Source organism: Fusarium redolens, assembly GCF_020744475.1.
Source record: "Fusarium redolens strain MPI-CAGE-AT-0023 chromosome Unknown BKA55scaffold_4, whole genome shotgun sequence".
NCBI lineage: Eukaryota > Fungi > Ascomycota > Sordariomycetes > Hypocreales > Nectriaceae > Fusarium > Fusarium redolens.
Window position 1 is genome coordinate 1,886,440 of NW_025763667.1, and position 25,773 is coordinate 1,912,212.

Here is a 25,773-nt window from a genome sequence, read left to right on the forward strand (position 1 = left end):
TATTGTAGATGGCCGGGCTGGCAACGTAATCGGAATTGAGTTTGCTTTGAGCGCCTTGAAACAAAATGAGATTACAGCTGCACCACATATCGAATTATGCTTTCTTTATTTGTGCTACATGAGAAATACATGGTCATATACAGTCTTTTTGTACAATGCTTACTCTACTTGCGCCCCCAGGCTTTCTCTTGATCCACGCCCTTCCTTTCTCTTTCAACAAGTCGGTCGAATTCGTCTTGCGCCTGCTCTTTTGCGACTGCCCTTTCCTCATCCGATTTGCTGAATGAAAAACTGTCACTGGAGCTACCGGCAGACCTGCTGCCCCAACCAGATTGTGATTCTGGCTGAGATCCGGTCTGAGAACGGGCAGCCCAGGCACGGGACTGGTAATCAGATTGCTGCTGGGGCGAACCTTGTGATTGTTGTCGAATGCGCTCCCACGCAGAGCCAGCAGGAGGAGATGTTGTTTTACTGCGGGAAGAGGCAGCGATTGGTGAAGCATCATCCTCATCATCGAGAACGCTCCAGTCGTCATTGGGTTGTTGACTTTGTTGTGTTGTGGTCGAGGATTGGGTCTTGCCCCAGTACTGGGTGGGGGTGGGCTGATATCTACTCTCAGAGCTGGTGTTGCTTTGATCATTGCTGGCCCAAGGGTCGTTCTCATCACTTTTATGCGCATCTCTACCTGTAAAAGGTGCTCTTGAGATGGTAGGGTTACTCATAACATCTTTGACACGCTCGGCAGCATCCTTGGTGAATTGTTTCAAGCGGGGATCATTTGTCATGGCAGCTTCGGTTCGAATGAAACTGACAGCCCGGAATGCAGGCTCAATCATGAGCATTATGACAGCGGCGTAGGCGGTAAATCGAAGTGTATGCCATGTTGCGCGAGGGTAAGCTCCACGGATCTTCTTGTTGGTGAAAATACTGGTAGCCTCATTTGGGTTGAATCGGCCACCAAGCTTGGGTTTGTAGAAAGGGAATTGCCATGTACGACGACCACGATAGGTCATGTATCCAGCGAGTGCGACGCTCAGCCACTTTAAACCGGCGTTGGTGTGGATGTTATCGAGGGTATATTCGGCAATGGCCTTTGCTTCCACATCCTCCAGATCCCGGCCCAGAGTGGCAGCAAAGCCAGAGACCCGGGACGTCGCAACAAGAAGATTCCAATCACGACGGTAGCCAATTACGGAGGCGTAAAACGGGGGAGAGTATTCTTGAAAGTATCGAGTGACTTGTTCTTTGACGCGGGGTTCATATTGGTTGCGCTGGGCGAGTGCCGACTGGCGCCATTCTTCCATAGAGTGCTTGTAATTTTCGCGGGACTGGGCAGGGCCAGCGCCATTGGACTGGGAATTCATCGCAATTAGGACTTAGGTCGGAAGCACAGTGAATCAGAGTCTGAGTGGGCGTTATGAGGTGGTGTTTTACTGACTGATCGGCTCGAGATCATCAAATGACGGACTTGGCGGGACCGAAAATGGTGACGCTGTGAAGCCTGGTCCACTGACGCACATGCCCGTTGATGGTGGAGTCGGGTAGTTTCGATAGAGCTTCGGGGATGACATGGATGAGCTGCAGCTCCAACCACGCTAAGAGCTTCTCCACGTGACCTGGCAACAACAACTGCAAGGGGTCGCGAACATCGCGACACGTTTGCCCATTAAACGCGTCTAACCACTTCCTCCACTTCAATTCAAATGTCCCACTATCACCATACTTCACGGGTTTGGAATTCGGAATGTTCAAGCCCCGGTAGGTATAATGCCTCTACAAAAATCCTACTCGGATCAAGTTGGTCGAACTAAGGTAATGAATATATGTATAAGACAAAAAGTTAGTTGAGCATCACTAACGATTACAGCGCTCGCCATGGCAGCGATCAAGGAGCAACCCGGTTCAGCAAACACCGAGGCCTCGAGCACTCCAGCCTGTGTCCGAGGTGACCAAGAACAAGCTCAATAAGTTTCAGTATCACCCCGCGAATGGCGAATCAGCTACGGAGAGCACAGAAAACGAACAAAATATATCAAACAACCGAACCAAGGACGATACAACGACTACCCCCGCTACTCGATTGACCTGGCAAGAGCTACTCGAACCTGCAGGTGGTGCCGAAGATGATACAACTACATCACCAAATGATCGGCTCCTCTGGGACAACAGGCAGGATACGCTGTACATGCCAGCATTGTCCCCCATGTTGAATCGCAAAGGAAGGAAGCGTGCTAGGAGCTCATCACCCGTCTCATCTCCGGTCGCGGAAAAGCCTAATACACCCTCGGTAAACGTCAAGAAGCTGGCGCAAGCCCTCAAGTCACCGCACGCGGATCCAACACTGGAATTATGGGACCGATACTCTCTAAATGCAACCGATAACGCGGGTAGCCCTCTAGGACTTGCAAACCCTGCACTTGCACAGTTGATGGTATCATCTTCGCCACGACCATCGAAACCAACGGTTGGCGAGTCCAATCTCAGACGAGCAATAAGTTGCGGCTTGAATTGGCCCAAAAGGAGAAGGGTCGAAAGATCAACGTCAGGGAGTCGCCTGAGTATCGAGATGGAAGAGATGGAGGCGTCCAAGTCTTCAATGGTAACTGCACTGCTCGACACGGTGACTAGTAGCATCAACGGGCCGAGTGAGGAGCCCCGCGAGGAGCCTCAAGATGCTCCGGAATCTCCTTCTCCTAAGAAGAGGCGGACATATACCACTAGCAGTGGCTCTCCGCGCCTGTTGAAATCCCAAGCTAGGTCTCAAACGCCAGGACAGCACCCTGCGCAACCGCATATTCAACTTTCAGCTCGACCTTCAGTTCAATTGCAGCCTCCAGAGCCTGCTTCCTCGGACTACGGTGATGATGACTTTGACGAATTTGACGACGACACAATAATGCAACTTGAAGCCAGCATCAATGCCACCCAATTGGAAACGAATCCGCAACAAGAGGTAGCAGTAGCCGAAAACCACCCACTGTGCGAGATCGATGAAAAGGCACCGGAGAAGTTTGACGGCAAGCTGGATGAATTTGACGACTTGGACGATGACTTCTTCGATGAGGCAGAAGATCTCATTACCGCGGACTCTCAACAGGTATCACAGGCTCCACCAACAACAGAAGTCGACGACTTGGACGATGAATTTGGAGACGCATTTGGCGGAGACTTTGATTTTGAAGCCGTGGAATTGGCAGCAACACAAGCAGCCCAGAACTGCTCCGGAGACGTACGTCGAACAACCTAGGAGGATCCGCCATATGCTAAGTAACAGGTAGAGCCGGAAACCAAGAACAATACAACGATACCTGGTGACGAATGTCTTGGAGGGCGAGTATACGGACCAGTATGGACATACACGACCAGAAAAGGTAAATCAGTCGACAATCATGCTCGAATAATACTGATTTTGGCTTCAGATTCTTCTCATTCAGGCCGACAACTCGAAAGATATCAAGACGGTTCACCTAAGGGCCTCATGGTTTGACACACCAGCCCATGCAGAATCCTACGTTCACATTATAGGTGACTTCTCTTCAAGAGGTCAATGTATCATTGACGATGCTCAAAATCTTCTTATTCTACACCCTGATCAACTCATATCTGCAACTGTAGTGGCTGATTCGTTCGGTTGCATGCGCCGTGCTGTGCTGCAAGATCGAGTTAAGGCCACCAGTCCACCAACACCACCCCTTATCTATGGGACAATGCTACACGAAATTTTCCAAGAGGCTCTTCTTGCCAACAAGTGGGATCTCCCTTTTTTATGCGCCGTCATCGACCGAATAACAGAAAAGCATGTAGAGGATCTTAATACTATCAAAGTTGGTATACCTTCAGCTCGAGAGCATCTACAATCGAAAATGACCGAATTGAGTTACTGGGCTGGCGCTTTCGTATCTTCCCGCCCGAAGGAGGATGCTGTAGTTGAAGACCGGAACGGGAAGAAGGCCAACATGGCAGTCACCAAGCTCTTGGATGTTGAGGAACACGTGTGGTCCCCGATGTACGGACTCAAAGGCAACATCGACGCGACCGTCGAAGTTGCGATGCAAGATGGAAATGATATTCGGACTTTGACTGTGCCGTTTGAGGTCAAGACAGGTAAACATGCAAACAGTAACCATATGGCTCAAACAGCGCTTTACACACTGCTCTTATCGGACCGCTACGATATTGAGATTGCGTATGGAATGCTCTATTACATGGAAACATCCAAGACGATGCGTATTCCCGCAATCCGACACGAGCTTCGACACATGATCATGCAAAGAAACCAACTGGCATGCTATGTTCGAGAGAGAAGCGTCCAGTTGCCACCAATGCTCAAGAGCAAGCACATGTGTGGAAAATGCTACGCCAAGACATCATGTTTCATTTATCATCGACTCGCAGACGACGGAGATGGAGACTCGAGTGGTATGGACGAGAAATTTGATGAGCTCGTCAAGCATTTAACTCCTCAACACCAACAATTCTTCATCAAATGGGAGAATTTACTGACCAAAGAAGAGAAGGAGGGCCAAAAGACCAAAAGAGAGTTATGGACAATGACTAGTGCTGAACGAGAAAAGAAATCGCGATGCTTTGCAGATGTCATCATCGAAGAGGGTTCAGCTTCAGTCGACACGGATAACCCTAGGATCAATCGATACCACTACACCTTTGTCAAGCGACTTCAAGTTTCAGGATTCTCATTCCTGGAGTCTGAGTTGTCAGTCGGAGAGCCAATTGTGGTCTCTGACGAGGAGGGCCATTTCGCCTTGGCCATAGGCTACGTTACAGCAGTCAAGAGGCAACGAATCAGTGTCGCAGTTGACAGGCGACTCCATAATGCCCGCATTCGACAACCTGGCTTTGATGAGAGGGATAACCAGATTTTCGCCAGCATTATGGACGTTGCCCATGAAGGCGCGACCCAGGATGAGGCAACGGGCAAAATTAAAGAGGCCCCTATTCGTTATCGACTCGACCAGGATGAGTTCAGCAACGGAATGGCGACTGTTCGCAACAACCTAGTGCAGATGATGGCAGACGATATCGTGGGAGCGCGGCAAATTCGACGACTGATTGTCGATTTAGAAGCACCTAGATTCAAGGCTGCGCCAACTCAGTACATCGTGTCGGATCGGGATAGCCTCAATATTGATCAACATCGAGCCATCGAAAAAGTCATGAGTGCTCAAGACTACGCACTTGTTCTCGGAATGCCCGGTACTGGGAAAACCACAACCATTGCTCATATTATCCGCGCTTTGACATCTCAGGGGAAGAGTGTGCTCCTAACCTCGCATACACATACTGCTGTGGACAACATTCTACTAAAACTTAAGGCTGACAAGATACCTATCCTTCGTCTTGGTGCTCCGGCTAAAGTGCACCCCGATGTCCAGGACTTCGCTATTCTTGCAGGCCATCCAATGAAGTCGTTCGATGAAATCAAAAATGCATGGCACGGGACACCAATTGTCGCAACGACATGTCTTGGTATCAACCATCCCGTCTTTCACGAACGTTCCTTTGATTACTGTATCGTGGACGAGGCATCACAAATTACCCTGCCCATCTGCGCTGGCCCTATCAGAATGGCTCGCACTTTTGTACTTGTTGGCGACCACAACCAGCTTCCTCCCGTGGTAAAAAATGAAGAAGCACGCGAAGGCGGTCTCGATGTCAGTCTGTTCAAACTCTTGTCCGACACGCACCCCGAATCGGTCGTCAACCTCGAGCATCAGTACCGCATGTGTGAGGATATCATGACTCTGAGCAACACTCTCATCTATGATGGAAGACTTCGGTGCGGTACAGAGCAGCTTCGAAGGCGGAAACTTGAAGTTCCACGAATGGAGGCTCTCATGCAGCGACACTACGACGCATCAACCATCAATGCAGCAACTGCCCGGTCGTTCTGCTCTGCCCCCGGTCCGAATCGATGCTGGCTATATGACCTTCTCGATAGCGAGACACGCGTGCGTTTCATTAACACTGACACAATCCAACCTCCCGTTCGTGAAGAAGCCCAGGGCAAACGAATCGTCAACTCAGCTGAAGTCCGTATCGTTTCTCAGCTCGTTGATAGCCTTTTGACAGTTGGAGTTCCAGACTCTGAAATTGGTGTGATGACACACTACCGAGCACAGCTGTTTATGCTCAAAGACAAGCTTAAGATGTTCTCTGGAGTAGAGATGCACACAACCGATCGTTTCCAGGGACGAGATAAGGAGGTGATTGTTCTCAGTCTTGTGCGAAGCAATGAAGCATGCAACATTGGAGACCTTTTGAAGGATTGGAGACGAATCAATGTTGCTTTCACGCGAGCCAAAACGAAGCTCCTCGTTGTTGGAAGCAAATCGACACTCAAGGGCAGCGGTAGCGACAGTATGCTAAGCCGATTCATATCTCTCATGGAGGACCGGAATTGGATCTACGAAATGCCCGCCAACGCGCTTGAAAACCATTATTTTGAGGACTTTGGTACACAGATCACAGCCACAGGCCCTACACAAAGGATTAAATCACCACGAAAGAAAGCTTCTGGAAAAGAGAACCGCAGGCATTCACCGAAAACAGCTAGGATTAGTGACAAGGCGTTATTAAAAGGGAAACTTATCACGAGGGACATCTTGAACGAAATGACCAACGGCGCATATGTTTGATTAGCGGAACTGGTTTAGCATTGCATTGCATGGATAGGATAAGATCAATATAGGATCAATCAAAGCCGCTCAGGCGATACATCGGTATCTTCATCATCGTCTTCCATGTGCTTTGAGGGGCGTTCGAACCTGCTCTCGTTAATAGTGACCCTGTGATTGTGGATAATGACTCACTTCTTCTCTCCTACTATGAGCTTCGTGAACTGCTCCAACTCTTCCAACTGGGCCACACAGCCAGTAAGACTTGTATTGTATGAGTAGCTATATATATCACTCCATGTCTTCTGTCGCTCAAGCTCATAGCCCTCAGTGTCTTCTTCCATTTCTCTGGCCACTTCGGCGGTTCTATGAAGGAGCTTCTTTCGTGCTGCAGCAGCACTCGGTAGATAACGCTTCGCGGTTTGTTAGCCCGGGTTATCATATTTGAGCTTAATACTTGCAGGAACTTTGCGCTCAGATCGCAATGCTACGGCGAGGATGTACAAGTTCCCGAGGATAGCGGCCACTGCATCACGCCGGTAGCTGTGCAGCTTCTCAGCAGCAACGGGATTGTCGCGGATGTAATTTGGGTTGTAAAAGAGAGCGGACTGTCGAACAGCAATGAGATACTCGAAGAATCGCTCACATGAGGCAGCAAGACACGAGTAGGGGATTGGATCAAAAGGGCCTCGAAGGCGAAGTTCGTGACGTGACATGACAAGGAGTTGTCGGATTCTGACAAAACCTTCACGCATCCGACTTTCGAGCATCTCAGAACGTCTGATAGTCTCGGGGGTCGGATTTTTACCCTCGTCGAAGTAAACATAGTTTGCAACAACATCTGACGGTCAGCAGAGTTTCAGAAAAGAGATGCACAGACTTACTTCTGTACATTATACTCATGTATAAAATCATTGAGGATAGCGCGATCCGTAGTTCGTGTCGAGCGATGAAGGGCCAAAGTATCCAATTCACAATGATGGGTGCTATAGTACCGATAAGAAACACCAAGCCCTTGTAAACTCCCAGTAATGCAACGGAAGTTCCAGAACCGTGGTCGCGCAATGTGAGAGATATGACGGCGAAAGACAGACAGCCAACAAGACCAGATCGCTTATCAAAGTTAGCAATGCCCTGGAGTTCGAGATTAAACGTACCGGATGAGTGCTCTGAGTAAAGCGGTATATCATGGGAATCATGTATATAGCAGCAAAGACTGCCAGGACATATGGATTCCCACCACCCGTTGCATGTGCTGCACCACCCCACGCAGCACCAAGAATGGCCGCAGAGGCACGAGTGAAAAAGTCCTGAATGTTGCCCCCTATTCGAGGATGGATCATGATCCATCCCATACAGACAGCCCACCATGCATCGTAAACCATCCACCAGTTGTACGTGCTTTCGAAACAACAAGGAAGAGCTAGAGCAGAAAGGAGAATGACAACTTTCAGTGCATACTTGGTTTCAAACCCCTGGCAACGGCGCATGAGTTTCCACACCCTATAACCCAGCCTATCTTTATGCGACGCAGGTCCGCCATGAATAATCGACTCGACCACCGTACAGTCTTCTGGTTCAGTGACCGCCTCGTAGTTCTCACGAGGGTGATGCTTCTCAGTTGATCTCGTCATTTCTATGAGTTTTGCGATCTCCGCAAATGTCGCTCGATACATGCCAGCCGTGACGCCCCCACGATCGTGTCTAACCTGTGCGTTCGTTCTGTATAGGGCTTTACCAAAAGGGTATACTGGAAGGTTGACGCGTATCCTGTTAGAGTTGGTATGCATATCCTGAACTATGGTCATGAGGTTGACAATAGTCCCGGCTGTTTCGCGGACATGTCTGGCGAATACGAGGAATTCAACAGCCTGTCCATGATCGGCGTACGTCTCGGGCCTGTCGTTCGATCTCAGGAGATGATCTTCTGCAGTATCGAAGACTTCAAGGCTGTTTCGCATGCGCAATTGAACAGGAACGATGTCAGACGAAACATCAGCTGAGGGGCCAAAGTGCTTTCGCCAGCCTGTCAGGTCCATGAGTGCAGCATGACATGTCTTCACACCCTCTGACATACAATCGATGACTTCCCTAGTAGGACCCGACAGAGACCGAGCCACCTTACGGCCAGAATCTTCGACCTCGGATTCACTCCCCGCGTCGTCTGCAACAGTAATCTCAAGAGTGTTGGACCAGTCCTCAAAAAGTTCTGTGTCCGTGTTCATGGAGAGAAGGGCTCTAACCACACCTTGTACTGAATTACGAAGCTCTCGCACGTCATTTGGACGGAAGCGAGTGATAGTAATATCGATTCTCATATCTCGATAGGCAAGTGACATGTCCATGAATGTTTTGGCAAGACGCCTCCTGAGTCCCGTATCTCTAGGTCGAGGGATAACAAGAGATTCCTGGACAGTTAGTATAAACGATAAAAAGAAACATGTGAACATTGCTCACCTGCATAGTATTGAATGATTTATGAAAGGCGACTGCCAGCAGGCGGTTGCCGGCATCAGGGAAGACGAGACAGTTTACCACCAGTGCAATTGCTTGACCTAGTAGCCAAGGAATCGCGTATTGCAGTGACTTGTGCCAGGTGAAAGCATTACCATTAGTCTGCGCCAGTGTTGCGAAGGCGAGGGCTATGCCTGCACATAGAACAGTCTGGTATAGGCGGATAAAGAATGAACGTATGAATGCAATGCTCGCAAAGAACAGAGCGGAAAAGAGAACAAAGATCCAACCAGACGCTTTTCTAGCGTCAATCGTCGATGTTGAAAGCAAAAGGCCAACCATACCCCAGGCCAGGCCGGCAGCAGTACCAATGATAGTACCTACTGTACCATCAACTTGAGAACCAAAATTGCGACCTGGATGATTTATTATGGTAGACACCACCATGATGTAGTCATAGTAACCTAGCCAGTCGTGGACCCGTGGTATCAGACATAAGATGTAAGCGATAAAAAAGGCAAGAAACGACTTGAGAAGCTTGATGCCAGCTCTAGTGGTAGCAACTTTGTGCGTCACTGATTTGAGCTCATGGAGTTGCCTTGGAAGAAAGTGTTTTGCTGATAACGGATGACTCTTTTCGAATTCCTTGGGCAGAGCAGCTTTGGACCGCTCAGCAACCGCATCTGGATCTACTGGGTCCGGCTTTAAGAAGAGAGCGTCGAAGAAGCCATCACGTATCTCAGAGACCCCATACGTTTCCATGTTCATGCGGTCATCGGAGATAATCTGATCAATCTGCATTATGCTCATGACCGATGAGCTCCTTCTGGAGTCCACGCTTGGCCTCGCGAGATATGCTGGAGCAGGCGAAGTAGAGCGCCCTCTAGGTTGATGGTCTAAGGTGAATCTCACGTCTAACCCGGTAGGGCTTAGACTTGGACTATCATCCGCAGATGACTCGGCAGCTGTTTGAGTTTCATTTTGAGGAGGTCCCGTGATTCGAATGCGTTGGCGGCCACGCTTCATGTTGGGGATTTGTGGATTGATACAGTTATGATGGTATATAAGAGAACCGGACTATGTTGACGATACCACCTATTGTGTCGCCCTCGAACATACGAGACTCGAATTGAATTATACACTGGAGTATTGAAGGTAATGGAAGTTAATGAGATGAGACCATAAGCAAATGTTGTGGTTGTATGTTCATTGCCGTATTCCTTAAAGGACTGATTTCGTCATCAGTTACTGCTCTTGGTGTAAAATGCGATGCTTTAGAATGGATACGCTTGCAAGAGAAATGCAAAAAAAGAAAAAGACCGACTCCAGATGAAATGAGTCCAAAAGGGGAACCGCAGAATCCCAAAGAATGATGCAGGATGCAATTATTGGGTCCCGAATAGATCATGTTTTTTGGGCATCGACAAGGCCGTGCATCACTGTTGCCAAGGCTGGGGTCAACTTCAGAAGCAGGGATTTCAATGAAGGGAGTGTTTTTGAAGTATAAGTAGAACTTGTGAGCGATATACATGAGCCACTGCGTTCATCGAGTTGAAATTGCCATGAATGACTCCATCATGTCGTCCAATTGAGTTGAGGTTTAGGTTGGGCATATGTTCTGGTATGGCAGCACCTGCGGAACTCAAACACTCAGACAAAGATAACCTCAAACCAACTGTGCACTAGTGATGCAGCCAAACTCGACTTATAAACAATAATAATTGATTATGCTCAATATCTCATCCCTCCTTCTATCCGCTTGCATTGGATTGGATAAGGACATGCAAGTGACTAGCCCAACAGGGGTGCTGTGACTACCGGGTCACGTGAACCTATCAAATCGAAGTTCAGCAATTACCTACCTAGGTACGCATTCGTTCAGATCAAACAAGCAGCATCACGCCCAACAACGTCACTCAGCCATTGACCTTCCCCGCGCCATCTCATCGCCGAGTCGAATCCCCCTCGAGATCTCGACGATACGGTAAAACATGACCTTTATCCGCGCTGCTGTCGCGCCCCTGCGCGCCGCACGCTGCATTCGACAACCCCTCTCCTCCAGAGGTTTCTCCGTGTCCGCCCGACGACAAGGAGGCGGCGGCGAGCATCAATTCGATCCTCCTACCGGCTGGCTCTGGGGTGTCAAGCCTGGTGAGAAGCCTGAGCCCGAGGGCTGGGAGTGGCCTACCTACATTCTTCTCGGCAGCCTTGCCGCCACCGCCGTTGCGCTCGCCTTCAAGCCCGATACTACGTGAGTGATTTGCACTCGGAGGATACATATCGTATTGGACGGATTCAGTCTTGCCAATAGCGGAATTATGGCCGAGAACTGATACGGGACGTCTACTAACGGTTATACAGTGTCTCTACCTGGGCCCTTGAGGAAGCACGAAGGAGGTTAGAGGAGGAGGGAATCCTGCCCGACCCATCCAAGCAGGACAAGAAGAACTAAGCGGAGGTTACGACATACTGACAGAGGGAAATCCGGTCAATTGTACATGTTATTTTGCATTTGAAGAATGGTATTGCTAGAGGTTTTGGTCTTGAGGTATTACTGTCTGTCTAATTGGGACTGTGACATAACCTCTGACCTTTGCTAGTATCGCTGATTGTGAGCCTTAACAAGCAATTGTGGCAAAGCAGATGATGTTCTCGTAAACCTGAGCGTGAGCGTAATTATTTTGATTCCGATCTATCTATTCCCAGCCGCTATATAACGCCATATACACAACCACTCTAAATAGTGTAGCTCCATTCATGCTCCTCATCACCATACTGAATGGCCTCGATCCATTCCTTCATCTTCAGAGCAATCTCACCAGACTCTTCGAGTTCAGAAAGACCGCAGTCAACGAGCTTACCCTTCCATGAGATGGATCGGACAGGGCTGACAATAGCTGCAGTTCCAGCACCAAAGGCCTCGAGAAGACGACCCTCATCAGCGGCCTCAGCAAGCTCCTTCATCGTGTACTTGCGCTCGCTGATCTTCCAGCCCTCAGGTTCAAGACGCTCCCGAGCGAGAGCGAGCACAGAGTCACGAGTAACACCCTCGAGGATAGTTCCGTCAAGGGGAGCCGTCACAAGCTCCTTTTGGCCAGTCTCCTTGTTCTTGAGAGCAACAAACATGTTCATAGTGCCGACCTCAGTAACGTACTCCTCCTCACCAAACAGCCAGAGGTTCTGCTGGAAGCCACGGCTGGCGGCCTGGAGCTGGGGAACGATACAGGGTGCATAGTTGGCGCCCAGCTTCTTGTCACCAACACCACCGGGCCAAGCACGAACAGCGTAGTCAGTGGCCTCGAGCGAGACAGCCTTGAAACCAGTAGGATAGTAAGGGCCAACGGGCGAGGCAATGACGTAGAGAAGAGCAGATCCGGGAGGTCCGACACCGAGTGTCTTTTGGGTTCCGATCATGGTGGGACGGAGGTAGAGGGAGTATCCCCGCTTGTCAGGGATGAAGCGGGAGTCAAGCTGAGCGAGCTTGGAGATGAGCTCGGTGAGGGCTTGTGGCTCAAAGGTAGGGAGCGCAATACGGGCGGCAGACTTGTTGAGTCGCGCCATGTTCTTGTCGGGTCGGAAGAGTCGCACTTTGCCATCCTTGTCCTTGTACGCCTTCATACCCTCAAAACACTCGAAGGCATAGTGGAAGACACACGTCGCAGGGTCGAGTGAGAGGTTCTGGTAGGGTGTGATCTTGGGTTCCAACCATCCTTCGTCTTGATTCCATTCGATCGCAAGCATGTGGTCTGGCAAAGTTTTAGCTTCCGTCCAGGGCGCATTTGGTGGGGGTTCGTTTACCTGTGAATTCCCTTCCAAAGACGAGATCCTCAGGCTTGCTGAGGCCCTTGGGCTTCGCCGTCTTCTCAATGCTGAGTTTTGAAGCATCCAAGCCCAGAGGCTTAATGGTAGAGGCAGCCTCAGCCTTGATGCTGAACCGTTGCGCATGGCATAGCGGTCTCAAGCTCGACATGCGAGCGCTCCGTAAAGCGGAGCGGACAAGCAACGGTCTCATCATTGATGCGCTTTCTGAAGTCAATTGACAATAAAGAGTTGAATTGGCGGAATTATGTATTCAACACACACTGAAAAACAGAAAGGTAAAGTTTTAAAGATGGAGAGCAATAACCTTCGGTGTCGAGACTAGGTGGGATATTAACTTAAGTACTAGGGGCAATTGTCTATGGTCGGAGCTGTATCGGAGGTTGATGATAGAAATCGATTGCAAATTGACCGACTCAATAGGCTCGCTGCAAAGCGAGCCCGAGGTACTTTACAGGGACAGCCGCCTCCAGGCGTTCACAACCGTCTTGGGCCGTAGATGAGTCGCCTGGCAAAGTCACTTAAAGTTCCGTGAACGCAGCTGTCGACGCCCTATTAGGTTAGTGATAACAGGGGTTTAATGGGGCGCTGATCTGACATTCAGCAGCTGCCCAGGCGTTATCAGCTTATCGTGGGGAAGCTAGGCTTGGCTCCCTGATGGTAAGGATACGTAGGTTATTTGTGAACGCGAGGCTACCCCTACACATGGAGAGTGCGCATCGCGACCAACGTCATTTCCATTCCCAATCCTATTGCGGCCTAAGCGAAGCGATCGTCGACCCTTGTCTTATTTATCGTCATCAACGAATCTCGCATTGTGAGCCTCCAACAACAGCGGCGGCTACGCGCAGCATCTGCGACCCCTTAAGTTCGACCTAACATTTGCGATCCATGGAGAGCTGTCACCATGTTCTCCTCGGCCTTTAAGTCCATCTCTGCCACCAACATCACCGGCAACTACTCCATCTCTTCAGCACCGACTTCGACGGCTGGCCCCTGGAAGATATACGATGCGAAGAAGAAGTCTACCGGCAAGCCATACAGTGTCTTTGTATTTGACCGGAAATCATTAGACAGCCATGGCAGCTCGTTGGGCCGCTCTGGTGCGGCCTCTTTCAAGAAGACGGTCGAGGAAGTTGTCGAGCGATTAAAGAAGGAAGGGTCGAGTCTTGCGAAGCTCAGGCATCCCAACATTCTCGAGTTAGTGGAACCGGTGGAGGAGACAAGAGGTGGAGGTTTGCAGTTCGTGACAGAGTCTGTCACAGCTTCATTGTCCAGTTTACTGCAGGAGAAAGACGAACAGGAACGAGCTGGAGGTCCCGGTGGAAGATCGAGTCGATATGTGACAGAAGACGCAGATGGGACTAAGAGACGAAGAGAGCTTGAGATTGATGAGTTGGAGATCCAAAAGGGATTGCTTCAAGTCAGCAAAGCTCTCGAGTTCTTACATGAGAATGCTGGCATCGTTCATGGCAACCTTACTCCAGACGCAGTTCTCATCAACGCAAAGGCATGCTATCTAAAGCTAATCATGAGAATTCGACTAACATATCACAGTCCGATTGGAAGATTAGTGGACTGGCATTTGCTAGCCCCCCTGAGGGGTCTGACAAACCAACATCTATCCAAGGAATTAACTTATATGAAGTCCTCAATATGGACCCTCGACTACCAAAGACAGTGCAACTCAACCTCGACTATTCTTCGCCCGACTTTGTCGTCGATAACAACCTCAACTCTTCTGCAGACATGTTCTCCCTTGGTCTCATGTCAGTCGCTCTATACAACTCACCCCACAGGTCTCCTCTAGAATGCCACGGCAGTTTGTCTACATACAAGCGACTGTTTTCTTCATCTTCCAGCGTTCCATCTGCCAGTAATAACTATCTTTCATCACGGCCCCTTCCTAGAGAACTTTCGCATGATGTTCTGCCTCGACTCATCACAAGACGGCCTGCCTCGCGAATGACGGCGCGCGAGTTTCAACAGAGCGAGTATTTCGACAACATTCTTGTGTCGACGATTCGGTTTCTTGATTCATTCCCCGCCAAGACTGCAAATGAAAAGGCTTCTTTTATGCGGGGTCTCAACAAGGTGTTACCCTCATTCCCTAAGTCAGTGATGGAGAAGAAGATTCTACCGGCATTGATAGAGGAGCTCAAAGATCGAGATCTTCTTTCACTCATTCTGCAAAACGTCTTCAAGATCCTCGATCTCCTACCGTCTGCAAAGAGGGCGTTCAGTGAGAAGGTCCGTCCAGCATTGAGAGAAATCTTTGTAGTCAACGCCAAGCAGACACAAGAGAAAGATCCAGCTAGGGATGCTGGTCTAATGGTTGTTCTTGAGCATATTTCCTCCATTTCCAGCAACTGCTCTGGGAAGGAGTTCAAAGATGGTAAGTTTACCCAGAAAAGCCGATCGACATGGCACTAATTTCTTCAGACATGCTCCCGGTCATAATGGCAGCAATTGAGTGCCCAACACACTCAATTGTCGATGCTGCTCTTCGCAGCCTACCTGTCGTACTGCCGGTGCTCGATTTTAGCACGATTAAAAATGAGCTGTTCCCAGTCATTGCCGCTGTTTTCAGTAAGACGAACAGTCTTGCTATCAAAGTCCGCGGCCTACGAGCCTTTGTGATACTTTGTGGCGGAACGAACGATAACGGCGAAGACGACGGGCTCAATGGTCTGGAAAACAAGAAGACATCATCTTCAAGTGCTTTGGACAAATACACTATGCAGGAAAAGATCGTCCCACTCATCAGAGTGATCAAGACGAAGGAACCCGCCGTTATGATGGCAGCTCTGAACGTATTACGGGTTGTGGGTTCAGTAGCTGATGCTGAATTTGTAGCGATGGAAATCTTGCCCATTCTCTGGAGCATGAGTTTAGGCCCACTGCTCAACTTGAAGCAATTCCAGGGTTTCATGGAGCTCATCAAGAGTTTGTCTCGAAGGGTTGAGGATGAGCAGACAAGAAAACTTCAAGAACTTGGCGGTCCTTCCAACGGCGCCGCTGCTCCCAGCGAAGATTTCATGGCCTTTGGTGGCGTCACTGGTACAACCTTTGACCAGAACAACGGAGCTACAGAAGACGATTTTGAGAACCTCGTCAAGGGACGCATGGGTAGTCCTAGGTCGAGCACAGCAACCCCCAATTGGGATGACCCAGCCAAGTCAAAATCGAGTACACCCGCGCCTACATTTTCATGGTCGACACCACCTCCACCTGCAAATAACGCTGGATCAAAACCTCCAGCTCAAAAGGCTCCGTCTTTCAGAACCGTAACACCGGATCTGGGTCGTTTCGAGGCTCTTACACCGTCATCTACTCAGTTCAGTCAGCCACTACAACCTACACCGAGCCAGCCCTTCCAACCTCCAACCCAACTTCAGCAACAACCACTGGCTCCGCGGCCGCCTTTGTCTTCTTCGACATCAGGATCATCTATCAACTGGTCTGCTGCTGCCAAGGTCACACCAAGCCCATGGGGAAGCTCCTCTGGATTTGGTACTAGTGCATCTACTGGCAACATGGGCTCCGCGATGGCAAACATGTCTCTTAACTCAACATCACGACAACCGTCATTTACACTTCCACCACCACCACCAGGCAACACATCTACTACGCCTTCTTCGTTCACAATGCCCCCGCCACCGACAAACTGGGGTGGTATGAGTTCGATGAGCAACACAACCCAGAACACGACGCAGAACAACACGGGACAAAAGTCAGGATTGGATAAATATGAGAGTCTGATCTAGACTTGATATTTACGATAGCATTTGTGGGACAGCATTTAGTGTAAGGGGCTGGATATAGATTTGACTTTGTAGTATAAGTCATGGATAATGGTCTCGAGTGGTATGGGCATAGCCAAAGTCACAAAGCCATCCGGTGGCATGGCAAGACTACTATTGGGGTAGAAACAGCACATACTATTACTACAGGCGAGTTGTTATGAGAGTTTTAGACGTGATTAAAAAACACGTCTGTTCGTGAATCTTCAATTTCTGTATTACGATATATATGCTTGCTCTCTAACACATAGCGACTTTGCTGCACCTTGTATCTTCTCCGCCACAGTTTTTGTAAATCCATTCACCATCCCCACCAAACGCTTTTCTTCGCCCCAAATCTCGTTCGGGGTGCCAGTAAATTAGTCCTTCTTCAAGATATTGAAGCCCACGAGGCTGTCTTTATACGCAAAAGTCGCCAAAACGCAGTCGAGACAGGCGCAGAGACAAGAAACGCATGTCTAAGTGAAGGGGAGAAATTGGTTGAAAAACAGTTAAATTCTGACATGTAAAAAAGACAACAGACGGTCGGTCCCGTAAACACCCTTACTCCGTCCATGTCCATCCATTTTTTTGCTGGCATTGGATATCCGTTCCTCCAGACGCCATGCCATCCGCTCGCAGTACAGAATATAGAATTTTATAAAATCGCATAAACGCAGTGTCTTCACATCCTCCCTCGAATATATGAGAGAAAAGCTCGATCAATAAGTCTCACTTCTTGGCCTTCTTCTCCTCAAAAACGTGGCGACTCTTATAGCCAGGTTCGGTACGGACTTCGACCTTTTGGTTCTTAGGAACCATCTCATGCACCATGGGCCAGCCCAGACGGCGGCATAGTTCAGAAACGACAACATCGCAATCGCCTAAGAGATCGATGTCAAAGTTGATGTGATTGACGGCCTGACGAGACACGTAAATCTGAGGGATATGAGCGGGAAGCCAAGACACAATCTCAGATACAGGCGTAACCTTGAGAGAAGTGCCGATGACGATGACGAGATCAACCTTGTCGCGGTCGTGCTCGGTGAGTCGTCGAGAGAACTCATCGGGAAGAGCCTCGCCGAAGAAGGTGATATCGGGCTTCATGACACCAGCAGTGGGGATGTCATACTCAGACTCGTCGGAACTATCGGCGCTCCACCGTCTTCGCTTCTTCTCTGTGCCTGCAGACCGCTTACGCTTAGGTGCACCACCAGTGGTGCGCAGAGTCTGAACGCAACGCGGGCATCGAGGAATCTTGTCAGCCTTAATCTCTGGGAATATGGCCTCTCCCGGGCATTTGTAACCGCACTGAACACATGTGGCGGTTCCGAAGGAGCCGTGGCATTGGATGAGTTTGTCCTTGGGAACGCCGGCCTTGACTTCCAGGTTGTCGATATTCTGAGAGTAGTTGGTCAAGAGTTTGCCCTTCTCATGGAGCATGGCAATGAATTTGTGAGTGGGTGTATATCGGTCCGTGCTCGGCAAAATGTCTTTGGCCACCGAGTAGAAAATGGTGGGATCTTGTCGGAAGACACTAATGTCAAAAACCTCTTGGGGGTCACTAAGACCGAGATGCTCCAACTTGGAGTACAGACCAGTCCCCTTGGAACGGAAGTCGGGAATGCCTAGCGATGTAGAGATACCAGCACCAGTGATGAGGATAATGTTGTTGCTCTTGGTGATCAGGTCAACAGCATCGTCAACCGTGTTGTGACGCAGAAGCTTGGCGCGTTTTGACAGTTCACGCGTAATAGCGAGCGACAACAAACTGAAATACGCATCATCAGGCTGACCCTCTAGGAAGGGGGGAGGACGGATGCCAAAGGCGCTGAGGAGCTTTCTGGCGGTATAGTGACCAGCATCAACGGTGCGTTGACAAAAGACTGTTGGACCATATTCTCGGAGCTCCCGACGAAGTCTGCTAGCTTCTTCAGGTGTGCACACTTTGGGGTCTTTTTTTTTTTTGGAGAATATGGTTAGCAATCTTGGAGTAGAGTGCATAGATGGGGGCGATCTTAGGATAGGGCATAACTAGACAAACTCACCATCAATGGCCACCGTATTATCTGCGTTCAACTCATCAAAAGCATCTTCGAACAAAGAGTCTGTCTCCCACGATTCTCTAACATCGGCAACTCTCTCCTCAAGTTCAGCGAGTGCAACGTTGGCCTCTGCAGTCTTGATCTCGTCTTCTGTTGGGTTATCACCCAACTTGTCGAGAGCATTTGGTTGAGCCTTTCGCTTGGAGAGAGCAACAGCTCTCCCGGAGCCCTTTTTGGTGTTCATGGTAGAGAATATGAAACTCTGTAGAAGGAAAGAGAAGAGAAACGAAACGAAATGAAATGAGGAGAAGGGGATATTAGGGTTTGCCAACTCTTGACGGTGATGAAAGGTCAGAGGCTGCTTCGATCTCCTATGAAAGTGTGTTGTAAATGTAATGTAAAGAAAGGTAAAGGGAAAGGAAGAAAGCGGGTCAGAAAGACGAGGGTGGCATCTATTATTAACCCCAGATCGAGAACCGAACCACGGGTCTGGTTGGCTTGGCTTGGCTTCTGGATACTACCAAAGGTAACTTAACAATAGGTACCTTGAAAAAAGGATACTAAGCCAAGTACCTAATGACAAAATACGCAAAATTCCGTACGAGAAGCCAAGAGTCAAAGGCCTGGCTGAGAAGTGGAAAATTTATGGTTGAGTTGTCGAGGGGGCTGATTGTGAAGAGAGAATCGTTTCAGCTTGAGTGAGAGCGATAGTGAAGAGGGTTTCGTTTGGTTGTGCGAGTTTCGTGCAATGGGAAGAGAGGAAGATGGAGCGGACAAAAGACGACAATGTATGAGGACGAGGCTGTTCCAGTTGAACAAGGCAAGATAGATAAGGAAAGAAACTGAGAGAATGTGTACAAGTCTCTGCCTTATTATTAGCAGAAAGATATCGACGCACGATATCGTGATCAAGCCAGATGGACTATGAGTAATCTGATTCGATGTAATATGTAGTGTCTGTCGCCTTTCCTTTCTCACTTTATTGCCTTTTTCGTGTATCCAATAAAGCTTGGCCGACTGAAACGCGGAACAAAGACCACAAGGTAAAAGGTAATCCTCTGAGAGAACGCGATAAAAGAAACAAGTTGCCAAAGCAAAAGATAGATAGTAAAGAAGAAGAAGAACGAAGTTTTGGAGGAAGAGGAGGAAGGAGGAAAAGAAGCTCAGATACGGTGGTTGGAATGGAATGATGGCGAGCACTGGAGTGCAGGGGTACGTGATTAATTAATTACAGTACAAAGGTAGAGGGGAGAAGTGATAAATCGACTACTCAGCTCGCACACCATCGATACTGACTGACAAACAACTCGAAAACGACCTGAGCAACTGGCGTTCTATTCAACCTCTGCTCAGTATTTCTCATCTATTCTAGAGTCATCTTGTAAACTTTTACTCCCCTCTTCTCTTCTGTTCCCCGCCATCTCCCCTCCTCCTCCTCTCATACACATGTCGCATCATGTGGCAGAGAGTATCTGGGCAAAAACTACCGCCAAGTACCATCCAAGTTAACTAATCCCCTCGCATTTTGGCTTTTCCTGGAATTGCCTCAAACGTCTCCTAGCTTCTCTCCTGCCTTAGACGCTTCGCCAGCTGCCAACGTAGCAATGCGGCCATATGCCTTATGCTAGAGTGACAACTTGTTTTTCTCTACCGGCATATTCTGATACCAAAATATTCATATCCTGGATCTTATGTCAGACTAATCAAATCGTCTCCTCTCTTTTCTCGTATGCGTATCAGGGCTGTCTGGCTGTTCACCACATGGCATGGCATGCCAGGTTGTCACCATTCTCGCTGATTGGTTGGCTACAATATTGCCTATCAACCTTCGACATGACCGGCCCTTTTGATGATGCCGTACAAACAGCACTGTATTTGGATAGACACAGGCTTCGCTACTGAGCGTTGACGTCCTGAGTACAATCCTATTATCTCTATGTCTTGCGAATTCTCATGATATTTATCACAATCCTGTCAGTTTTAATGAAGGTAGTTCTTAGTCCTCAATCTATGACCACCTACTGAATCATCCACCATATTAGTTCCCGCCACATTTAGGCAGATCATGCCGTCTAGTAAATTTTAGTTGTGATACTTTTCTTTCCAGTCACTCACTCAATCCAGCTGTCATTTTTGCATAGACCTTTTATTGTTGTTCAATCGCTCAAACTCTTCCATGTTGATTCCGTGCTAACCAGTTCTATCGGCACCCAAAGCAATACTAAAATAAAAAATACCTCGCACGCACTCAGTTCGGATCAATCCGCAGTACAGCAACTACCTCGGTGAGTCACTGTGATCTCCGTCATCGTCTGGCCGCATCTTTGGTTGCCAGCCCGCCGCTACACCTGCTGCCACGATACCTGCCATCACCGTAGGAGCTCCCAGTGCAGAATTAGACCGTGACCTTGTGGATCTAGGCCTCTTGCTTGAGTTAGGTGTCCCAATCGGCGACCCTTCGAACGGATTCTCCTGGATTGGCGTTTGCGGTGCGTTGAGGGAGTTGGATCGAGAATGAGACGGGCTTCTAGACCTGACCATCTCGACCGCCTCCTTGGGATGCTGAATTGCAAACTTGAGGTTGTTCAACCGTCCACCCTTCATGCGTCGAAGGAAGTTGAGCTCGTCGCGGACATCCGCCAACGGCTCGGGGTACATGCTCATCTCCTCATCAGATACTGTAAGACCAGGCACTTTCTTGGCCCGCTGCTTGAGGAACTCGGGAACCATAGCCAACAGAAAGTGGTCAGGAATAAGGCGAATGATGACACCGACAGGAATAGAAAGAAAGCCAAGCACGATGGCAATGGCCCAGAGCTCTCCACTCTGCTTCTCCGGAGCAATCTGGAAAGCTGCGCCGCCAACAAAGATGATCAGGATTTGACCACCACACATGATAGCGCTGATACCAATAAAGAACCAGTTCTTGGTAAGGCCTTCGAAAATGTTGAACTTGTTGTCCAGGCGACGGTTACTGCATACGTTAGGAAAAATCCAATTTGAATTACAAGAGGTGGCACTTACTTCCATTGGTTGAAAATCTGCATCCAGACAAAGGTATTGAAAACCAGTGTCTTGATTTCCGAGTCGCTTGGGGTCTTTGTAGGTAGAATACCTTTTGAGCTTCCATAGTAGAGGAGAAAGGTAATAACGAGTTGGTAGACAGATTGACCAAGGATCATCTTCCACATAGTGACAGATATAATACTGGATCCCTTGGGCTCAGGCTTTCGGTCCAGAACACTGTCGTGGGGAGGATCGGTGGCGAGGGCGAGGGCAGCAAGTGTATCCATGATCAGGTTGACCCAGAGAAGTTGCACGGCGGTCAAGACAGATGACTCTTCGTTATTGGAGACAGCTGTAACAAAGGTGAGGATGACTGCAGTGACGTTGACGGTGAGCTGGAATTGAAGGAATCGCTTGACTGCATCATTGACTGCACGTCCCCATTTTAGAGCCTTGACAATGCTGGTGAAGTTGTCATCCATCAAAATAATGGCTGAAGCTTCCTTGGCGACTTCAGTACCAGCGATACCCATGGAGAAGCCTACATCAGCCATCTTGAGAGCGGGAGCGTCATTGGTACCGTCACCAGTAACAGCAACTGTTTCGTTCTTGTCTTTGAGTCTCTTTACCAGGATACGCTTGTCTTCGGGGGATGATCGTGCTAAAACATGCAGGCGGGGAATAATCTGCTCTTGTTCCAGCTTGGAAAGGTTGCGGAATTCAGGTCCCTCCATAACAATAGAGTCAGGCTGAGTGATGCCGCACTCCTTTGCAATGGCCTCAGCTGTGATTTTGTTGTCACCGGTAACCATGCGAACGACGACACCGGCCTGTTGGCAGAGCTTGACAGCTTCTGGGACACCTTCTCGAAGGGGATCTTGGATACCGACGACGCCAATAAAAGCCATATCCGAGAAAAGATCATCAAAGACAACTTCGTTACCGCCATCGACTCGGCCGGCATTCTTGGGTGGCCATGAGGAGAAGTCCTTGTAACAAATGCCGATAGTTCGGAGTGACCTTCTCGCATAGCTCTCGATGAGCTGCTGAACAGTGCTGACATTATCATCGGACATAGGAGCAAGAGAGTCGTCGCTGGCGGGGTCACGAAGGACCTGAGTACACTTGGAGAGGATGATTTCTGAGGCACCCTTGATGTAGAGACGAGCACTACCGTTGGGGCCCTGGGTAACGATACCCATGCACTTACGGCCAGAGTCGAAAGGAATGAGCTGCAAAACCTTGGCGTTCTCACGCTCCTCACTCACGGGACCCATGCCAAGATGAGACTTGGCGAGAATGAGTAGGGCAGTCTCAGTCTTGGAACCAATGAAGGTCTTTTCTCCGTCTACCTCGCCTTCAAAAGCGGTAGAGTTGAGTGCAATAGACTTAAGGAGAAGGTCCTTCACTGGCTTGCTGAGCATCTTGGCAAACTCAGAAATACTAATATCACCACTCGTGTCCACGGGGGTAGAGGCACCGCTGGCATCTCCTGGGGATGAGCCACCAAAGCGGAGACTTGTTCCAATCGTTCCTGACACAACCTGCATCTTATTTTGGGTTAAAGTGCCGGTCTTGTCAGAGCAAATGGTAGAGGCATTTCCCATGACTTCACATGCCTTGAGGTGTCGCACAAGGTTGGCATCTCGAAGCATTCGGGTTGTCGCAAAAGCCAGGGCCAGGGTAACAGCAAGGGGTAATCCTTCCGGAACAGCAACCACAATAATAGTAACAACAACAATGAAGATGTTAAGGAATTGCTGTCCTTTTTGAGCGGGTGTGACGGAAGGGGCCTGCTTGGGTAGCCCAACAAGGAACTTGATCAAGAGAACGATGAAGAGCAAGAGACCGGCGGCACTACCGAGCTTAGCGATGTAGGTGGCGATAACATTCAGCTTCGCCTGCAGGGGAGTCATCTCGGGATCCTCGTTCAATGACATAAGAGTTTTGCCGTATGAAGAGTAAACACCAACTGAGGTAGCCATATACGTGCCAACACCTTCCATGATGCGAGCCCCAGACTGGATGAAAGGGTCCATCTTCTTGAGGTCGTCATGGTTCTCGATGGCGTTATAGACAACCTCGGAAGACTGCTTTCGAATGATGTCGGATTCGCCAGTGGCCTGAGATTCGTCACATTTGACATTGAAGCCCTCAATGAGAACTCCGTCGACCGGCACCAAGTCACCAGGCTCAATGTGAATCACATCACCGGCTAAGATGTCGAAGACAGATAGTTCAATCGTCTTTCCTGATCGAATCACCTTGACCAGCCGGTCCTGTTTCTTTTTGTTCAATTTCGTGAATTGGCGTTCTTTTTGGTAATCGTTCAAAGATCCGACAATAACGACGATGGCGATGGCGACAATAATCGCAACGCCTTCAACCCACTCAACCTTGGGCTCGCCATCCTTGTGCTCTCCGCCAAAGGTTTGATACAGGCCAACTGCGAGACTGATTACCGCAGCGATTGATAGCAGAATCAAAACCTTGTCGTTGTAGGTAATCCACATTAGCTGCAAAAGGCTCTTGCCTTTCTTCTCCGGTAACCTGTTGTCCTTGAAAACACGTAATCGGTCGGCAAAACTATCGCCTGATTGCGCTGCAGCATGATCTTCGCGGGGGATCTGTTTCTTAGATGTTGCATCCTCAAATGAGATGTTGCCGGTCAGGCTCTTTTCATCCATACTTAATCCGGCCTTTCGATCGGATCGTAAACCCTTTTCGATACCGTCGATGCCACCTAACTTATAAAAAGCCGAAAGACTCTTAGGGTTGAACATTTTGTTCATCTGGCCAGGTGTGAAGGCAAAAGGGTTGTTTTCCACTTCGAAATCTTGCTCTGTGCCGGCATCTGGTTTCAAAGCGGTCTCATCGTTGGTAATCTTCTTGTGATCATATTCGGAGCCTTTCAGCGTATCTGCCTGTGTCGAGTTGGACCCCACGACAGTAGTATCCCCTTGGGAAGAAACTGATCGAGACATGTCGTCAGAGTCGACGGAGTTTTGTCGCGATCGGTGGTTCATAGGCACAGATAGAAATCCAACACCGCGTTCGCCTGATCTTGATGTTACTGGGCTCGAGACATTGTGGGGACTTGTTGGTCTGCTGTCTCGATTCTCAAAGGCCATGGATGTATCCAATTCAGGCCTCGAAGGTCGTTGCGACATGCCGCTGGTCGATACAGGATTGGCTATTGTTGTAGGGCTGACTGCGTCGTCTTGCATGTTGGAAGGTTGTGACTCTTGGGGCGGCTCGGTAGAAATATTAGGGTTGACAGCAGTGGTATCGATGGTGATGGTCGGGCTGGAATATCGATCAGCATTCAACAGATAAGGACTTGAATCACTGGAGGCCCCTTGAGCCTCGGCCTCAGTCACATACGCGCGACGCCTCATGGGCGGATGGTCATCGTGGTCAGCCATATTGGGTCGGGCAGTGCCGCGATGAGCGACAGCCTAGAGTTGGAGGCGGAAGAATTGACAGCGAACCAGATTTGAGGCTATGCAGCGGCAAAAGTGTTGTCGGTAGTAAGGTTAGTCAGTGTATTATGTTGAGCTTCAAGGGAGCTTCAAGGGAAGATGAGGGCGTGGAGCCGAGAGCGCATGGGGCGATGTTGTTTAAACGGAAGTAAAGGAAACTGGAATTAGAGAAGAAGCCTCAAGGGCAGAAAGAAGGTGTGGAATGATTTAAGGTATCTGTAGAATAAGCCCCCGAGAACTTAATCATGGCCAACTTAACCTCAACTTATTAAACAATCAAAGAAAAGGTTAAGCTGAAGATTGAATTGAGGAGAAATGCATCAAGTGGAGGGCAATGGATGGGATGCATGGGCATGTTTTTCGCCTCGACTGAGCTTGCTTCTCTCTGGTCCAGTCTTCGAATTGAGGCAGTGCAAAGCGTCGACTGTTACTGATTGGTTAGCAGATATCACCATGGGTGTGTGTGTAGAAAGCTACGTACCTAAAGGGTAAGGAGACGGGTTGGAGCATCTTGAGATGGGAGCTGTCCCGTCCGTCGGTCGGTGCAAGG

At 49.2% G+C, this 25,773-nt stretch overlaps 8 protein-coding genes across 8 annotated transcripts; 3 read left to right on the forward strand and 5 right to left on the reverse strand.

Annotated features, from left to right (window-relative positions):
* Positions 1-62: 62 nt before the first annotated feature.
* BKA55DRAFT_281780 (uncharacterized protein) lies at positions 63-1,566 on the reverse strand. Its single transcript, XM_046185505.1, has one exon. It carries the CDS (start codon positions 1,362-1,364, stop codon positions 165-167), a length of 1,200 nt encoding a protein of 399 aa, XP_046053168.1. The 5' UTR covers positions 1,365-1,566; the 3' UTR covers positions 63-164.
* Positions 1,567-1,623: 57 nt separating this feature from the next.
* On the forward strand, positions 1,624-4,104 carry BKA55DRAFT_661477 (DNA replication factor Dna2-domain-containing protein; the record flags this gene model as incomplete). Its single annotated transcript, XM_046197583.1, has 4 exons — positions 1,624-1,812; positions 1,868-3,229; positions 3,279-3,371; positions 3,420-4,104. Coding segments are annotated over exons 1-4 (2,184 nt in total), but the record flags the coding sequence as incomplete, so codon positions are not given.
* Positions 4,105-6,715: 2,611 nt separating this feature from the next.
* Positions 6,716-10,115, reverse strand: BKA55DRAFT_686869 (uncharacterized protein; the record flags this gene model as incomplete). The annotated part of the gene is made up of 7 exons (XM_046198991.1): positions 6,716-6,785; positions 6,831-7,048; positions 7,103-7,476; positions 7,520-7,748; positions 7,793-8,661; positions 8,713-9,043; positions 9,093-10,115. The coding sequence occupies 7 exons, from the start codon at positions 10,113-10,115 to the stop codon at positions 6,716-6,718; spliced, it is 3,114 nt and encodes a 1,037-aa protein (XP_046053170.1).
* Positions 10,116-10,973: 858 nt separating this feature from the next.
* BKA55DRAFT_560926 (ESSS subunit of NADH:ubiquinone oxidoreductase-domain-containing protein) lies at positions 10,974-11,757 on the forward strand. Its single transcript, XM_046192127.1, has 2 exons — positions 10,974-11,340; positions 11,451-11,757. The coding sequence occupies exons 1-2, from the start codon at positions 11,081-11,083 to the stop codon at positions 11,539-11,541; spliced, it is 351 nt and encodes a 116-aa protein (XP_046053171.1). The 5' UTR covers positions 10,974-11,080; the 3' UTR covers positions 11,542-11,757.
* Positions 11,758-11,825: 68 nt separating this feature from the next.
* On the reverse strand, positions 11,826-13,059 carry BKA55DRAFT_686871 (aminotransferase; the record flags this gene model as incomplete). The annotated part of the gene is made up of 2 exons (XM_046198992.1): positions 11,826-12,835; positions 12,888-13,059. The coding sequence occupies 2 exons, from the start codon at positions 13,057-13,059 to the stop codon at positions 11,826-11,828; spliced, it is 1,182 nt and encodes a 393-aa protein (XP_046053172.1).
* Positions 13,060-13,560: 501 nt separating this feature from the next.
* Positions 13,561-16,890, forward strand: BKA55DRAFT_673054 (kinase-like domain-containing protein). Its single transcript, XM_046198015.1, has 3 exons — positions 13,561-14,418; positions 14,466-15,303; positions 15,351-16,890. Exons 1-3 carry the CDS (start codon positions 13,816-13,818, stop codon positions 16,673-16,675), a joined length of 2,766 nt encoding a protein of 921 aa, XP_046053173.1. The 5' UTR covers positions 13,561-13,815; the 3' UTR covers positions 16,676-16,890.
* Positions 16,891-17,422: 532 nt separating this feature from the next.
* BKA55DRAFT_591457 (DHS-like NAD/FAD-binding domain-containing protein) lies at positions 17,423-18,979 on the reverse strand (the record flags this gene model as incomplete). Its single annotated transcript, XM_046195251.1, has 2 exons — positions 17,423-18,645; positions 18,739-18,979. The coding sequence occupies 2 exons, from the start codon at positions 18,977-18,979 to the stop codon at positions 17,423-17,425; spliced, it is 1,464 nt and encodes a 487-aa protein (XP_046053174.1).
* A 1,845-nt stretch (positions 18,980-20,824) lies between these two features.
* BKA55DRAFT_282134 (uncharacterized protein) lies at positions 20,825-25,338 on the reverse strand. Its single transcript, XM_046185507.1, has 3 exons — positions 25,126-25,338; positions 21,760-25,047; positions 20,825-21,709 (listed from the first exon to the last, which is right to left on the reverse strand). Exons 1-3 carry the CDS (start codon positions 25,164-25,166, stop codon positions 21,013-21,015), a joined length of 4,026 nt encoding a protein of 1,341 aa, XP_046053175.1. The 5' UTR covers positions 25,167-25,338; the 3' UTR covers positions 20,825-21,012.
* Positions 25,339-25,773: the final 435 nt, after the last annotated feature.

Bases quoted from the DNA above. Each gene is read 5' to 3' on its own strand.
- BKA55DRAFT_281780 (XM_046185505.1), bottom strand. From the start codon at position 1,364: ATGAATTCCCAGTCCAATGGCGCTGGCCCTGCCCAGTCCCGCGAAAAT.
- BKA55DRAFT_560926 (XM_046192127.1), top strand. From the start codon at position 11,081: ATGACCTTTATCCGCGCTGCTGTCGCGCCCCTGCGCGCCGCACGCTGC. The intron at 11,341-11,450 runs GTGAGTGATTTG...ACGGTTATACAG, and splicing joins GCCTTCAAGCCCGATACTAC to TGTCTCTACCTGGGCCCTTG.
- BKA55DRAFT_673054 (XM_046198015.1), top strand. From the start codon at position 13,816: ATGTTCTCCTCGGCCTTTAAGTCCATCTCTGCCACCAACATCACCGGC. The intron at 14,419-14,465 runs GCATGCTATCTA...AACATATCACAG, and splicing joins CAGTTCTCATCAACGCAAAG to TCCGATTGGAAGATTAGTGG. The intron at 15,304-15,350 runs GTAAGTTTACCC...TAATTTCTTCAG, and splicing joins TGGGAAGGAGTTCAAAGATG to ACATGCTCCCGGTCATAATG.
- BKA55DRAFT_282134 (XM_046185507.1), bottom strand. From the start codon at position 25,166: ATGGCTGACCACGATGACCATCCGCCCATGAGGCGTCGCGC. The intron at 25,048-25,125 runs GTATGTGACTGA...TCGATATTCCAG, and splicing joins CCGCCCATGAGGCGTCGCGC to CCCGACCATCACCATCGATA. The intron at 21,710-21,759 runs GTAAGTGCCACC...TAACGTATGCAG, and splicing joins CAGATTTTCAACCAATGGAA to TAACCGTCGCCTGGACAACA.